The 14,692-nt window shown below is 42.9% G+C and overlaps 1 protein-coding gene across 18 annotated transcripts in view; it reads right to left on the bottom strand.

Annotated features, from left to right (window-relative positions):
* DNM2 (dynamin 2) overlaps positions 1–14,692 on the bottom strand; it is a 218,497-nt gene that overhangs the window by 173,105 nt on the left and 30,700 nt on the right. For 2 of the 18 annotated variants that reach the window (XM_087888461.1, XM_087888460.1), the window contains exon 1: positions 5,535–6,372. The exons of 15 other annotated variants lie outside the window; for them this stretch is intronic. In XM_087888461.1, coding sequence (XP_087744587.1) covers positions 5,535–5,542 — 8 coding nt within the window. In that variant the 5' untranslated portion in view covers positions 5,543–6,372. Of the gene's footprint in view, positions 1–5,534; positions 6,373–14,692 lie in introns of those variants that run through there. One more of the 18 variants, XM_087888459.1, reaches the window with a different exon arrangement.

The following is a 14,692-nucleotide window of genomic DNA, read 5'->3' on the forward strand; positions in this document are numbered from 1 at the left end:
CTTGAAACGTGGTTGTTCAAAAAGATTCTTTTATTAAGCAGAAGTAACAGCCATCCAACTAAAGCACAATTTGAATGCCCTTAGGCAAAGCAGTAGGATTAAAGTGGTAGAGACCCCTCCCTTTAAGTCAGAATGCAGATTTTAGCCAATACACAAGTATGAAGATGTTTTCTTTACTATTTCCTTTGCGAACCCGAACAAACATGCATTCCCACCACTACCCTTTAAAGTGAGACAACCCACATGGCTATCATATAAATTCCTGCAGGTAAAGGGAATCTCAGGCCTCCTTGGCGCCAGGATATAGGTTGTAAAATATCTGATGACACAGGCAATGCTAGGGAATCGAATCCAAGTGTCCCCCCTCCTCCGATTGAATGGCAGTATCACTTTTAGGGATCTGACATGCTACCCTCCTTAGAAAGCGAAAGGGTCCACCTAAAAAAAAAATATACACAAGATTTCATGATAGTATATTAACAAGGTTTGTTAGGATATTGGGAGTGAAATTTTCTCAGTAAGATTGGAGCCTTAGCAACCCATTCATTGTGTGTTGATGGTAAATGTTTCCAAGTAACTAAGTATTGGATTTTCCCTCTGTGGATCCTAGAATCAAGGATTTCCTTGATTTCAAAGTGTTGTTCACCTTCAATCATGATGGGCACCGGTGATGTAGATGTAGGTGGTCTGAGGGATGAGATTACTTCTCACTTGAGTAAACTAATATGGAATACTGGGTGGACTTGCCTGAATGTCTTTGGAAGGAGTAGTTCAACTGCTACTGGATTGATGATTCTAATGATGGGGAAAGGTCCAATGAACTTTGGCCCTAGTTTTTTTGATGGTTGTAAAGATTTCAGGAATTTTGTAGATAAGTATACTCTGTCTCCAATATGAAAAGGTTTGGGTTCCATCCTTTTCTTGTCAGCTTAAATTTTAAAAGCTTCTCTAGCTTCCTTTAAAGCTAGTCTAACCACTGGCCACGTGTTTTGCAAATTATCCATCCACTCCTTAAGTGAGGGGATGGTGGGTTCTTCTGCGGGTAGTTCAGGCATAGGGCTGAAATCCTGGTCTGTCGCTACTCTAAAAGGAGTAAAACCAGTGCTTGAATGGACAGCATTATTAAACGCAACTTCAGCAAAAGGCAAAAGTTCGGTCCAGTTATCCTGTTGAAAATTAATAAAACATCTTAAATATTGTTCTAATACCGAGTTCAAAATTTCAGAATTTCCATTAGTCTGAGGATGGTAACCCGAGTTTAACCCCTGGCCAGTATCAAGTAAATCCAAAAATACCCTCCAAAAGTTGGAGGTGAATTGAACCCCTCTGTCGGAGATGATCCTTTGTGGAGCACCATGAAGTCAATAAATGTGTATTAGGAATAATTTGGCTAAACTTTTAGCAGTTGGGATCTTTTGGCAGGGTATAAAATGTTCCTGTTTTGAAAACAGGTCTGTCACAACCCAAATAACAGTATTTCCCGCACTGTCTGGCAATTCTACAATGAAATCCATAGCAATCTCTTTCCATGGCGCTGAAGGTTCAGCTACTTTCTGAAATAGACCTGGGAATTTCCCCTGACGTCTTTTTGCTGCTGCACAAATGGGGCAGCTAGCTACATAGCTTTCTATGTTCTTTTTCAGTGATGGCCACCAAAATTGTTTTTTAATCAGGTGTAAGGTTTTCACAAACCCAAAATGTCCAGCTAATTTGGAGTCGTGGAACCTTACCATTAAGCATAGTCTTTGGCTGGCAGGAACATACAACTTCCCCCCCACCCAAGCCAAGTCTTCTTTCATCAGACAGCTGGATTTGTTGTTCAAAAACCATTCATCAGTGGCCAATGCTTGTTTAAAATTTTGGGTGGTGTCATTGCCCGTCAATGTCTCTTGTTTTGCCTGGGATCTGGTGACTACTTTGGCAGCTAGTTGATTGTTTTGTACTATGGGTTTGATTACCTCTGGCTTTGCACTATTGTATTGCGGTTTTCTGGATAGCACATCCACCAGAAAGTTTTTCCCCCCCAGGAAATATTTTAGAGTAAAATCAAACCGTTTAAAGTACTGAGCCCATCGTACTTGTTTTGGGGAGAGTTTCCTTGGGGTCTTTAGGGCTTCTAGATTTTTATGATGAGTCCAGACTTCAAAAGGAGTCTTACTACCTTCTAGGAAGTGCCTCCAGGTTCACAGTGCCCAACGAACTGCATAAACCTCTTTCTCCCAAATGGCCCACCTTTGCTCAGTCTCATTCAACTTTTTGGATATGTAAGCGCATGGTTGTAGTTGGTCTTGCTCATTCTTCTGAAGCAGGACCTACTGCCACATCGCTGGCATCTGCTTGTATGACAAATGATTTAACCCAGTCAGTGGAACGATATAAGGCCCAGGCCGACAAACGCCAGTCCCTCCAACCACTGTTCCAAATAGGCGATAAGGTGTATTTGTCAACCAAGTACCTAAGATTGAGGGTATCCAGCAAGACGTTTGGACCCAAATTCATAGGTCCCTTCCCTATAGTGAAAGTGATTAACCCAGTGACTGTCCAATTTAAGACTCCCTCGCATCTTAGAGAAAGCACACCCCGTTTTCCACAGTAGCTTATTGAGACCGGTCAGAGAATCTACCCTAAGACCCTTGCCAGCTGCTCCACCCCTCCTTTGCTAGTACAAGGGGAGACTCATTATGAGGTGAAGAAAATCCTGGACTCTAGACTCTACAGAAGTCGCTTACAATATTTGTGCATTGGAAAGGCTACCCTTTGGCTAAAGCTACTTGGGTTAAGAGTTGGGATGTAAATGCTGATGCACTCGTGAAACAGTTTCACGACAAATTTCCTGACAAACCGAAAGGTCCTCCTGGAGGGGGGGAGAGGGGGTTAAAGGGATTGGTCGGGAATTTTAGGTAGGTCTGATTTTTCTAAAAATTGTATTATCTTCTCTTCAGATATCTTCTCTTGATAATAGAGCTTTTCATAATAATTCATACAAAGTCTTTTATGGATTTATTATCTTGTTTCATCTCTTTTATTGTGGCTTCATTCTCATTGATCTGATCAGGGTGATCAAATCGGGCCCAGAGTAGTTCAACAAACCCTTCAGCATCATTTAGTTCAGCCACTCCCTCACTGTGCAGCTGGACTATCCAGTCTGAAGCGTCTCCTTCATTCATCCCCTCTGAAATTCCAGATACTAAGTTGCGATCAGTTTCGTATTGTTCACCATACTGATCTATATGGGCCCAGATTCGGCTGAGGAAGAAAGCCAGTTTGGAAGGCTTACCATCAAAAGTGGCCCTAAAATGGGGTGGAGGTGGTCTTGCAGGTGGATTGGCCCCGGCGACGGGCAGTGGGGCCGGGAGCTGCTGGTGGATCTTGGCAGACGGTGGGGCAAGCGCGGGCAGGTGAGCTGGAACCTGTGGCGGAGCTGCTGCTGGTGGCTGAATTGGGGCCGAAGGAGGGACAGGGGCCAGCTGCTGTGCTGCTTGTTGGGCTATAGAGGAGGGGGAACTCCAGCCGGCTGCTGGATTAGCCTCCACTGATGTGCCGGGATCATTGGGGCAAATTGGGCCCATGGGGATCCCTGGAAAATTGGAGAAGGTGCTGGCAACCACTGGCACTGGACCCACACCTGGCCGGGATAGAATCCCCGCCTGGGGAGATACATTCTGCAGAAGGTAGTGCAAAGGGGCAAGCGGGGGGGCAACAGGCAGGGGTCCTCATGCCGGCTGTGTCTGCTGTCTCCCAAATGCTACTTTGCCTGGCTGCACGGAGCCGCTCCTCCTGTAATCCCTGGCCGGGTAGAAAGGTGCCTGCTGGCCACTAATTCCCAGACTCCTAGAACACTGGAATGAGTTCCTTCTTTGCACAGCTACATAGCACAGTTCCAAAAGCAGCCATCGTTTTCTCCTGCCCACAAAATGGCAGCTGCAATCAAGTTACCACCACATAGTCTGGGAACAAACTGCTTCATTTTGCTGCTTTAATAAGCACTGATAATAAGCAACCTCTGGCTGCTCCTGCAGCCCTAGGGAGACCTCTCTCAAGGCAGCAAAATGAAGAAATTTGTCTGGCCATTATAAGGCAGCTGCCATTTTTTCCCCACCCACAAATGGAATTAGAGAGGTCTCCGGTGTTCAGAAGCTTCTGCAATCAGGGTGGATAAAAATCAATGATTTTTTTAAAAAAATCAAAAAAATCAGATTTTTTTTTATTTAAATTGGATTTTTTTGATTTAAATCAGATTTTTTTGATTTTTATCGAATTTATTTTAATAAAAAAACTTTTGGGGTAAAAATCTATCGTAAGATAGTTTTCTATTTAAGATACATAAATAATTTAGTTTATTCAGCATGAAATGGAGCTTAGCTATGTAGCATGAGGCTGTATATTCTGCAACACTGGGACAATCGGTGAGTCAACAATGGGTCAAAGGAGTAGCAGAGATGACAGTTGCTCTTTAAAAATTATGATTTAAATCGAGTTGATTTAAATCAAGCCTTTTTACTAGCGATTTAAATCATGATTTAAATTGTGATTTAAATCAACTCAATTTAAATCAAATCCACCCTGTCTGCAATACTGTGCAGACCATCTGAGGAAGCAAAATGAAGTTATTTGTCTTGTGGCCGCCATTTTGCCCTACCCATAAATGTCTCTAAACAGAAATAATGTTTTACTAGAATATTAGCTTTAATTTGTTTAATGTTACATAAAATTAACAACGAAGTGAATTGATCAAGATTCTGTCAGTAAATGAGACAGGAAAGGACTCCAAATACATATATTACGTACAAGCATATAGCATCAGTATATAACGTCTATGCTTAAAATAATTTTAAACAGTTTTAAAATATTTTACTTATTCATGAAATAAACTCAGAAAAAAATGGGACATTTCTGAGTAAATGAACTTCATTTTGAGACATCATATATTGGTTTGAATCAAATTCTAAACACTGGTTCTGTGACCACCATATGCCTTCATCCATAGGTGCCTGATCATTCCTCAATGTCTATTTTTTCTCTTAATATTCCCTCTAAACAGGGTGGATAAAAATCAATGATTTTTTTAAAAAAAATCAAAAAAATCAGATTTTTTTATTTAAATCGGATTTTTTTAAATAAAATGCTTTTTGAAGAAAATATATTACCATCCAAAGGTTATTCCATCATGAAATAAAGATTAGTTTTTTAATTATGTAGAATAAGGCTGTATATGTTTAATTTTTTTGGTAAATAAATTCCATTAATCCATTCACAATGTCATGCTCTCCCAGAGGTTTTTGTAAGATTATTGGGCAGTTTCTCTGCCTATAAGATATTATCACAGATGCTTGGTTTACTTTTGCAGTTCTCAAAACTGAATTTGACTCAGCAGAGATCACATGCCTCTTTTTCACAGCAAAAATGTTATAACATGAACAGTTGAGAAAAAGACCTTAATCCTATTGTTCTACAAACCTATGAATACAGAATCAACCCTTTCAGTCTAAGTTTCAAGAAGTTCAGTGAATAGAATAGAACGGACGTTGACTTACCTGAACATCCTTTCTCGGCGCGCTGCTGGAGAATCCAAATGTTGGGTAATTCCTCAGCTTCATTGCCAGACTGGGTGAATATTTCTTTAAGAAAATTCCTTGGCCACTCCTCCCTCGCTTGACTGGGCTCCAGTTCATTCACGAAGACAAATAGAAGATGGTGCTGCCAAACAAACAAAAACAAGAAACAAACCTCCCCGGACCACAGAGATGCAGCCGAAGGGATGGGTTGGATTCTCCAGCAGCGCGCCGAGAAAGGACGTTCAGGTAAGTCAACGTCCGTTCTCCAGCACGCTGCTTGGAGAATCCAAATGTTGGGATATACCCAAGCTAGTTAGATGTCGGGGGGGCGGCTGCATTATCCCGGGACGGGAAGGCCAGAACTGACTGCAGCACTCATAGACCAAAGGAGGCCTCAGCCGAGGCAAAGGAGTCAACCATGTAATGTCGAACAAAGAGAGTTAAGGTAGTCCACGTTGCAGCTCTACAGATGTCTAAGATGGAAGACTGGGTAGCTCAAGCAGCTGAAGTGGCCGCACTATGGGTAGAATGCGGTAAGATTCTCCCCGGCAGAGGTTTCTTCTGGGTGCAATATGCTGTCGCTATACAGGCCTTAATCCAACGCCCAATCGTGGATGATGAAACCTTCATCCCCAGCGTAGACGGATTGAAGGACAGAAACAGGGCCTCAGACCTACGAAAGGACGCTGTCCGCTTGATGTACCGACGGAGGGCCCTCCTAACGTCCAAGGTGTGCCATTGTTGTTCCAGATGATGATACGGTCGTGGACAAAAGTCAGGTAAAATCAATTCCTGGGACCGGTGGTATAGAGTTTACCTTGGGCAGAAAGGAGGAATCCGTTCGGAGCACAACCTTGTTAGGGTGAAAGATGCATAGGTCGGGTCGCACTGACAACGCCACCAACTCAGATACCCTTCTTGCCGAGGTAATCGCAACAAGAAAGGCAACCTTGAGAGTCAGAGAATAAACGGTGGAGCGGTTTGGATGGGGGTGGTGGTTCTTCCGACGATCTGGGGACCAACGCAACCGCCAGCGGCAAATTATACATCTCGGAGATGCCTCAAAAGGTATCGCTCCGAGGAAATCGGCAAATACAGAAACAATGGGGGGGGAGCCCTCCTGAGGTAACCCAGAGCTGACTCACCCACCGCCACGGTCCCAGAGCTTGACAGGGAAGCCAACAAACAGCTGATTTCAAGAAAAAATATATCCGCACCACTCGAGGAGTTAGGACTTGCTAGGATATTAGCAATTTGGAAATCCAATTGAGGGAAATTCTTCAGCCAAATTGCCAGAGCCAAGGAAAACACCAGTCTCTCGCTTGACTGAGTGAATGAACTGGAGCCCAGTCGAGCGAGGGAGGAGTGGCCAAGGAATTTTTTTAAAGAAATATTCACCCAGTCTGGCAATGAAGCTAAGGAACTACCCAACATTTGGATTCTCCAAGCAGCGCGCTGGAGAAACAATATTTTTCTGATTGTTTGGAGTGGAATAGATCTGCACAAGAAGAAAGTGAAATTAAGTGTGAGGAGGAAGGGGCAGACAAGCAGTACAAAATGAACGTGAAACTTTCTGAGCACAATACTGCACAGCCACAGACAGACAAGTCTTTGGATCTTTTTGTGTGTATGACCTGAAGTTTATCACATTCTTTCCTTGGAGGAAAAAACCTATAATAGCAGCAGGCCGTAAAAGAGACCCAGTTTGGCAATATTTTAATGAAGTTCCTTTACCTATCGGTAAGGCAGGCATGCGTGCAAACTGCAAACACTGCAACAAAGAAATGCAAGGCCTGGTGGCCCAAATGAGTCAACATCATGAGAAGTGCTGTGATGAAGATGACCAAAGAAACACATTTGAACAGGTAGGATCTTCAGGTTGGTAAACATTTTCATTGAATCATATTTCTAAAGACTGTCTTGAACTGTCATGTTTGAGCAAAATTATATTTCTTATTATTACTGCATGTTACTGTCATTTGGTACAGTTATGAAGAAAAGCAAATATTCCTTTTGGGGCAGTGCTGTGTACAATAAGCAGAAATTGTATAAACAATAAAATAACAGCATTGACTTTTTTTGTTTAGGGGAATTCATGGATTCTGGAAACTATCCACCTTCAAGATCACCATCCTCCTGTTCTACAGTTTCAGAGTTATCCATCCACGATAGTGCTTCATTAGCATCATCATCATCAGACACCCACAGCCACATATCACTATCACCTAAAAGAAAGAAAAAACCCTTCCCTCCTGGAACCACCATAGATAAGTTTGTGATAAAAACTAGCAGATTAGAAAAAGAGTTAATTGATGAAAAAATTGCCCAGTTTGTTTATGCAATGAACTCTTCTTTCCGTCTGACTGAGAACCCACATTTCATTAATATGGTTCAGTCACTGAGACCAGAATACAGTCCACCCAGCAGAGCAGATGTTGCAGGGAAACTGCTGGATAAAGTATATGACAGAGAAATGGAGCAATGTGCAACAGCTCTGGAGGGTAGAATTGTTAACCTAAGTATTGATGGGTGGAGTAATGTCCACAATGATCCTATTGTATGTCCTTGTATAACAACAGAAGAAGGGAAAGTCTTCCTTGCACAAACAATTGATACTTCAGGAAATGCACACACAGCAGAATACTTACAAGAAGTGGCAGTAAATGCTATAATAACATGTGAACAAAAATTCAAATGTCTAGTACGCAGTTTGGTCACAGACAATGCTGGAAATGTATCCAAGATGAGAAGAAATTTAGAAGAGCAGGAAGGGAATACAAAGCTAATAACATATGGTTGCAGTGCTCATTTGCTGCACCTCTTAGCCAAAGACTTAAGTGTTCCAGAAATAAAGACTAATTGAAATTGCTAAATACTTCCCTAACAATCATTTTGCTGCAGCAGCTCTGAAAAGGATGGGTGGAACCAAGCTGATGCTCCCACAAGATGTTAGATGGAACTCTGTGGTGGACTGTTTTGAGCAGTATATCAAGAACTGTATATCAAGTATATCAAGTATACTTATATCATTATATATATATATATATATATATATATATATATATATATATATATATATATATATATTATAACAGTATATCAAGAAATATACAAAAGTATAAAGGCTATTGCTTAACGCATTGTAAGCCGCCCTGAGTCTCCGGAGAAGGGCGGCATATAAATCAAATTTAAAAAAAACAACAAACTGGCCTATTCTGATGACAGTTTGTGAAGAAAATCAAGATAAAATAGATGGCATTGTCATGGCCAAAATCCTCAACATTGGGCTTAAGAGAAATGTTGAACATATGCCGAGCATCCTGAAACCTATCTCTGAAGCTTTAAACAAAATGCAGAAAAATAGCTGTTTTATTGCTGATGCTGTTGAAATTTGGAAGGAACTGAGTGAACACTTAAAAACAGAACTACACATGGACAGAATTAAATTACAAGCATTAAAAAAACGAATGGGACAAGTACTGTCTCCAGCTCATTTTTGGCAAATATTGTCAATATCCAGTATCAGGGTCAAAACTTAAGTGCTGAGGAAGAGGAGTTAGCTATGACATGGGTATCCAGCAATCATCCATCTGTAATGCCAACTATAATAAACTTCAAAGCTAAGGGGGAACCATTCAAGAAATATATGTTTGCTGAAGATATTTTAAAGAAAGTCACACCAGTCAACTGGTGGAAGTCACTTAAGCACTTGGATTTAGAGACTGTTCAAGTAATGATTTCACTTTTAACAGCAGTAGTTCTTCTGCAGGCGTTGAAAGAATATTCTCTTCCTTTGGACTCATTCATTCTAAATTGAGAAATCGTTTGGGACCCGATAAAGCAGGAAAGCTTGTTTTTCTTTTCCAGATTATGAACAAAGAAGAAGATGAAGATGACGAGTGAGCTACAGAGGACAGTATTTAAGTTTTTCATGTGTAGGCTGGGCTGACAGTCTAAGTTTCTTAAAATATATATATATTGTTTAGCCAAATTAGTTAACAAACATGGATGTTTGTTTAAGCAAATAACATATGCTGTAATGTTATTGTTTCAGTTGAATAAATCTATTTAAATTGTTATTTAGGTAATGATTATTTTTCTCCTTCCTAAGTACAACAGAAAAGTTGTCCAAATATGAATGATTAACCTATTAAACTGGGGATAAAAAAACTAATATGAAAAGTTGTTATTCTAAAAATCTTCATCTACTTGCATATTAAAGTTATACCAGCAAGAATTAGTCTTTATGTAGAAAACTATGATTTAAATCAAGCCTTACTGACTAGTGATTTAAATCGTGATGAATTGAACTTAATTGATATATGGCGAACCCTGCACCCAAATGATAGACAATACACATTTTATTCAAATGCACAAAAGTCGTGGTCCAAAATAGACATGGCATGGGTTAACAGGAAACTTGGATTAGAAATTGGAATGGCAGAAATCAACCCGAACGCCTGGGCAGACCATAACCCCTTAGAAATAAGGTGGAAGAGTGTAAAGAGAAAGAACCAACAGAGATGGAGGTTTAATGCCAAATTACTAAGTGACAAAGAGTGTATACTAAAACTTAAAGAAGTAAAGTCCTTTTTCAAGGAAAATGAAAATCAGGGAACGCCTCGCGCAATAGTATGGGACACAATGAAGGCCTACTTGAGAGGAGTTGTGATTTCATATAGTGCATACAAAAATAAGGAAAAAAGGAGGACCCTGGAAGACTATTTAAACCACTTAGGAGAAGCAGAAAGAAAACTCCAAGACAACCCGGGAGATGAAACAGCTAAAGAAAGCTGGCTGGTGTGGAGACACAAATTGAATATCATTGATCAAGAGGAACTAGCGCAAAAAATAAAAAGAACAAAACAATACCACTTTGAGAATGCCAACAAATCGGGCAGGTGGTTGGCCTATAAATTAAAGAAGGAAAATGAAAAGGGGACAATTCATACATTAGAAGATTCTAAGGGCAAGCTATTGAACAAAGAAGAGGACAAACTAGAAAGAGCTAGGGAATTCTATGAGACCCTATATAAAGAAGAGGAGGTCCCAGAAGGCAAAATAGAGCAATATTTGATAAATGCAGAGCTCCCGCGAATAACAGAGGAAGAGAGAGAAATGCTCAATAGAAAGATTACAGCTGAAGAACTAAAAACAGCTCTCTCTAAACTTAAAAATAATAAAGCGCCAGGCCCAGATGGATTCCCAGGGGAAATATATAAAAAACTAGAAGAAATATTGCAACCAAAATTAGTGGAAATTTTCAATGATGTATTGATGGATTCTAAAATCCCAGAGTCGTGGAAGGAAGCCCATGTTACACTAGTGCCGAAAGAAGGTGCCGACTTAAAACAAATTCAGAACTATAGACCAATTTCCCTCCTAAATACTGACTATAAGCTATTTATGGGCATAATGGCAGAAAGAATCAAAAAAATATTAAACATTTGGATACACAAGGATCAAAATGGATTTCTCCCGGGGAGGCAAATTAGAGATAATTTGAGAACCATGTTGGACATTCTAGAGTACTATGAAGAACACCCCGAAAAACAGATGGCTTTAGTTTTTGTTGACGCCCAAAAGGCATTCGATAACTTAAATTGGAAATTTATGATTAAACAAATTGAGGTAATGGGATTCGGAACTAATTTTGAAAAGATAATAAAATCTATTTACGATAATCAAAAGGCAAGCATCTTAGTAAATGGAGACAGGACAAAAACATTCCAGTTTAGCAAGGGGGTAAGGTAAGGTTGTCCCCTGTCACCATTATTGTTTATTTTGGCCCTAGAAATCTTGCTACGAAAAATTAGAAATAACGAGGAAATAAAAGGTCTAAAGATTAGGAAGGAGATCTACAAGACACAAGCATTTGCAGACAATGTAGCTTTAATCCTAGAAGACCCTATAGAATCGGGACAAAAAGTGCTAGAGGAATTGGGTAAATACGGAGAGGTGGCAGGCTTCACATTGAATAAAACCAAAACCAAAGTACTGACCAAGAACGTAACTGAGGTTCAGAAAAAAGAGACAGAAGAATTGTTAGGATTACAGGTTGTCAAAAAAATCAAGTACCTAGGAATTTGGATTACTATAAGATGTTCAACCCTAAAAGATGATAACTATACCCCTTTAATTAGGAAAATGAAACAAGACCTTGGCCCCTCCTCCTGTGTCTGGCTAGTCCCCAGTTCATTCGCGAAGTCAATAGAGGATGGATAGTCCTGAAACAACAGAAGGAGACAAAAAACAAGGCAGTCCTGGCCGGAAGCAGCCAAGGGATGGGTTGGATTCTCCATCAGCGCGCAGAGAAGGAACGTTCAGGTAAGACAACGTTCGTTCTCCAGCGCGCTGCCTGGAGAATCCAAAATGATGGGATATACCCAAGCTAGTTCGAAGTAGGGTGGGAGGCTGCGTCACCCCGGGCAGGAACAGCCAGGACAGACTGCAATACTCGACGCCCAAAGGAAGCCTCAGCCGAGGCAAAAGAGTCAATTTTATAATGTCTCACAAAAGGAGTCAAGGTAGTCCATGTAGCAGCCCTACAGACATCAAGGATAGATGCCTGAGTAGCCCAAGCCGCTGAGGTGGCTGCGCTACGGGTAGAGTGTGGAAGTATCCTCCCTGGCAGAGGAGTCCGGCTGGAGCGATACGCCATGATGATGCAGGCCCTAATCCAACGGCCTATCGTGGATGAGGAAACTTTCATGCCTAAGGTAGAAGGATGAAACGATAGAAACAATGCCTCTGATTTACGGAAGGACGCAGTCCGCTTGATGTATCGGCGAAGAGCTCATTTAACGTCCAAGGTATGCCATTGCTGTTCAAGATGATGGCTAGGGGCCGGACAAAAGTCAGGCAGAATTAACTCTTGGGCACGGTGGTATAGAGAATTTACCTTTGGCAGGAAGGAAGGATCTGTACGAAGAACCACCTTGTTGGGATGGAACACGCAAAGGTCAGGACGTACCAAAGCGCTGCCAGCTCGGACACACGTCTCGCCGAAGTAATCGCTACTAAGAAAGCAACCTTAAGAGTTAGATATCGTAGAGAAATAGAAGCTAAAGGCTCAAATGGAGGTGACATCAGGGCTGATAGAACCAGTGGCAAGTCCCAGGTTGGGTATCTATGAACTGTAGGAGGACGTAGATTGGATGCTCCCCGTAAAAATGTCCGTATACTGGAATTCTGGGTCAAAGGTCGATCGTTCCCAGAGGACAGAACTGTGCTAAGGGCGGCCACCTGTCGCTTGAGTGTGTTAGGAGCAAGGCCGCGGTCCAAACCCTCCTGTAGAAAGACAAGCACGTCAGAAGGAGATGCAGTTGTAAGATCCTGATGAGACTTGGAACACCAAGTGCAAAAGGCACGCCAGGTGGCGTCATATATACGGTTAGTGGATGCACGCCTGGCAGATTGCATAGTGTGGATCACACTGGCCAGGATGTTGTCCTTCCTCAATCTGATCCTCTCAAATGCCAGACGGTCAACTGCAACCATTGAGGATCTGGGTGCAGTACGACCCCCTGGCTGAGAGATATCTGGTCGTTGGGAATGTGCCATGGACGTTCCACCAAGAGATTCCGAAGGTCCGTGTACCAAGAGCGACGTGGCCAATTGGGGGCGACCAGGATGAGATCCGCTTTCTCCTCCAACAGCTTGCGAATCACCCGAGGGATGAGCGGCAGAGGCGGAAAAGCGTAGAGAAGACCTTGTGGCCACCTGCTCCAAAGAGCGTCACAACCTTCCGCTCCAGGACAGGGGAAGCGGGAGAAGAATCGGGGAAGCTGGGTGTTCAGTCGGGTTGCGAACAAGTCGACGGCTGGAAGGCCGAACCGCCTTGATATCTCCCCGAACAATACAGGAGCTAGGTGGCACTCCGCCTGATCTATTTGAGTCCGGCTGAGCCAATCTGCTGTGATGTTTTCGATGCCGGATATGTGCTCGGCTGTTAGGGAGAGCACTGTCTTCTCTGCCCAAAGAAGCATTCTCATCGCCTCCTCCATCAGCCGTCTGGAGCGAGTTCCTCCCTCTCTGTTGATGTGGGCTTTCGTTGTTGTATTGTCCGTTAGGACGAGAACATGATGCCCTCTCACCGATGTCCTGAAGTGACGGAGAGAGAGGTGGACCGCCCATAGTTCCAGCCAATTTATGTCGTGCCGTAAGTCCCGAGAGGACCAGCGGCCCTGGACAACTGACGACTGTAGATGGGTGCCCCAGCCGAATTGACTCGCATCCGTCGTCAGGGTTAAGCGATTGGGTTCCAGAAAGAAGGAGCCCTTCCGAATGGCCGGGGAGAGCCACCACCTCAGAGACAGCCGTACTGTAGCAGGTAGGACAACAGTTATGTCTGAACAGGCCCGGTGGGATCTCTGATAGGGCAGGAGGAACCACTGGAGAGGCCGAGTGTGAAGACGAGCCCACGGGACAATGGAGATGCACGAAATCAGCTTGCCGAGTAATTGGGACAAGGTGATCAGGGGAACGGGCCTGGTCACTAATGACTGAATGCTGTGAGTCCTGTCAGGGGATAGGAAGACCCGGCAGCTGACGGAGTCTATGAGAGCATCCAGGTGGAGGATACGAGTGGTAGGCGAGAGTTGACTTTTGTTGAGGTTCAGGGAGAACCCATGCTGTCGAACGACACGAGAGACGACCTTCAGATCGACGACAGCCTGATGACGGGAGGCAGAAAGTATGATGATGTCGTCCAGATAGCACATGATCCTGATGGGGACTTGTCGCTAATGTCGCCAGCAGTTTCGTGAGGTCCGAGGGGCGGACGAGAGGCCGAACGGCATGGCCCGATACTGGAAGTGCCTGTTGGCATAGGCAAATCGAAGAAACCGTTGATGACAAGGACGGATCGGGACATGTAAGTAAGCCTCCTTGAGATCGATTGACGTCATAAAGTCGCCTCGTCGGACACCCTGCAGAATCGATTTGAGCGAGTGCATCTTGAAATGGTGGAATTTGACAAACTTGTTCAATGCCTTCAGGTCCAAGATCCCTCTCCAGTCCCCGGAAGACTTGGGGACGAGAAACAGGCGCGAGTAGAACCCGGAGCCCCGTTGGTCTACCGGCACTGGTTCGATAGCGGAGATGTCGAGTAGGTGTTGGATCTCTGCATCCATTAA

The sequence above is a fragment of the Pantherophis guttatus genome, chromosome 2 (genome assembly GCF_059756535.1).
Source record: "Pantherophis guttatus breed Tessera chromosome 2, ASM5975653v1, whole genome shotgun sequence".
Lineage (NCBI taxonomy): Eukaryota > Metazoa > Chordata > Lepidosauria > Squamata > Colubridae > Pantherophis > Pantherophis guttatus.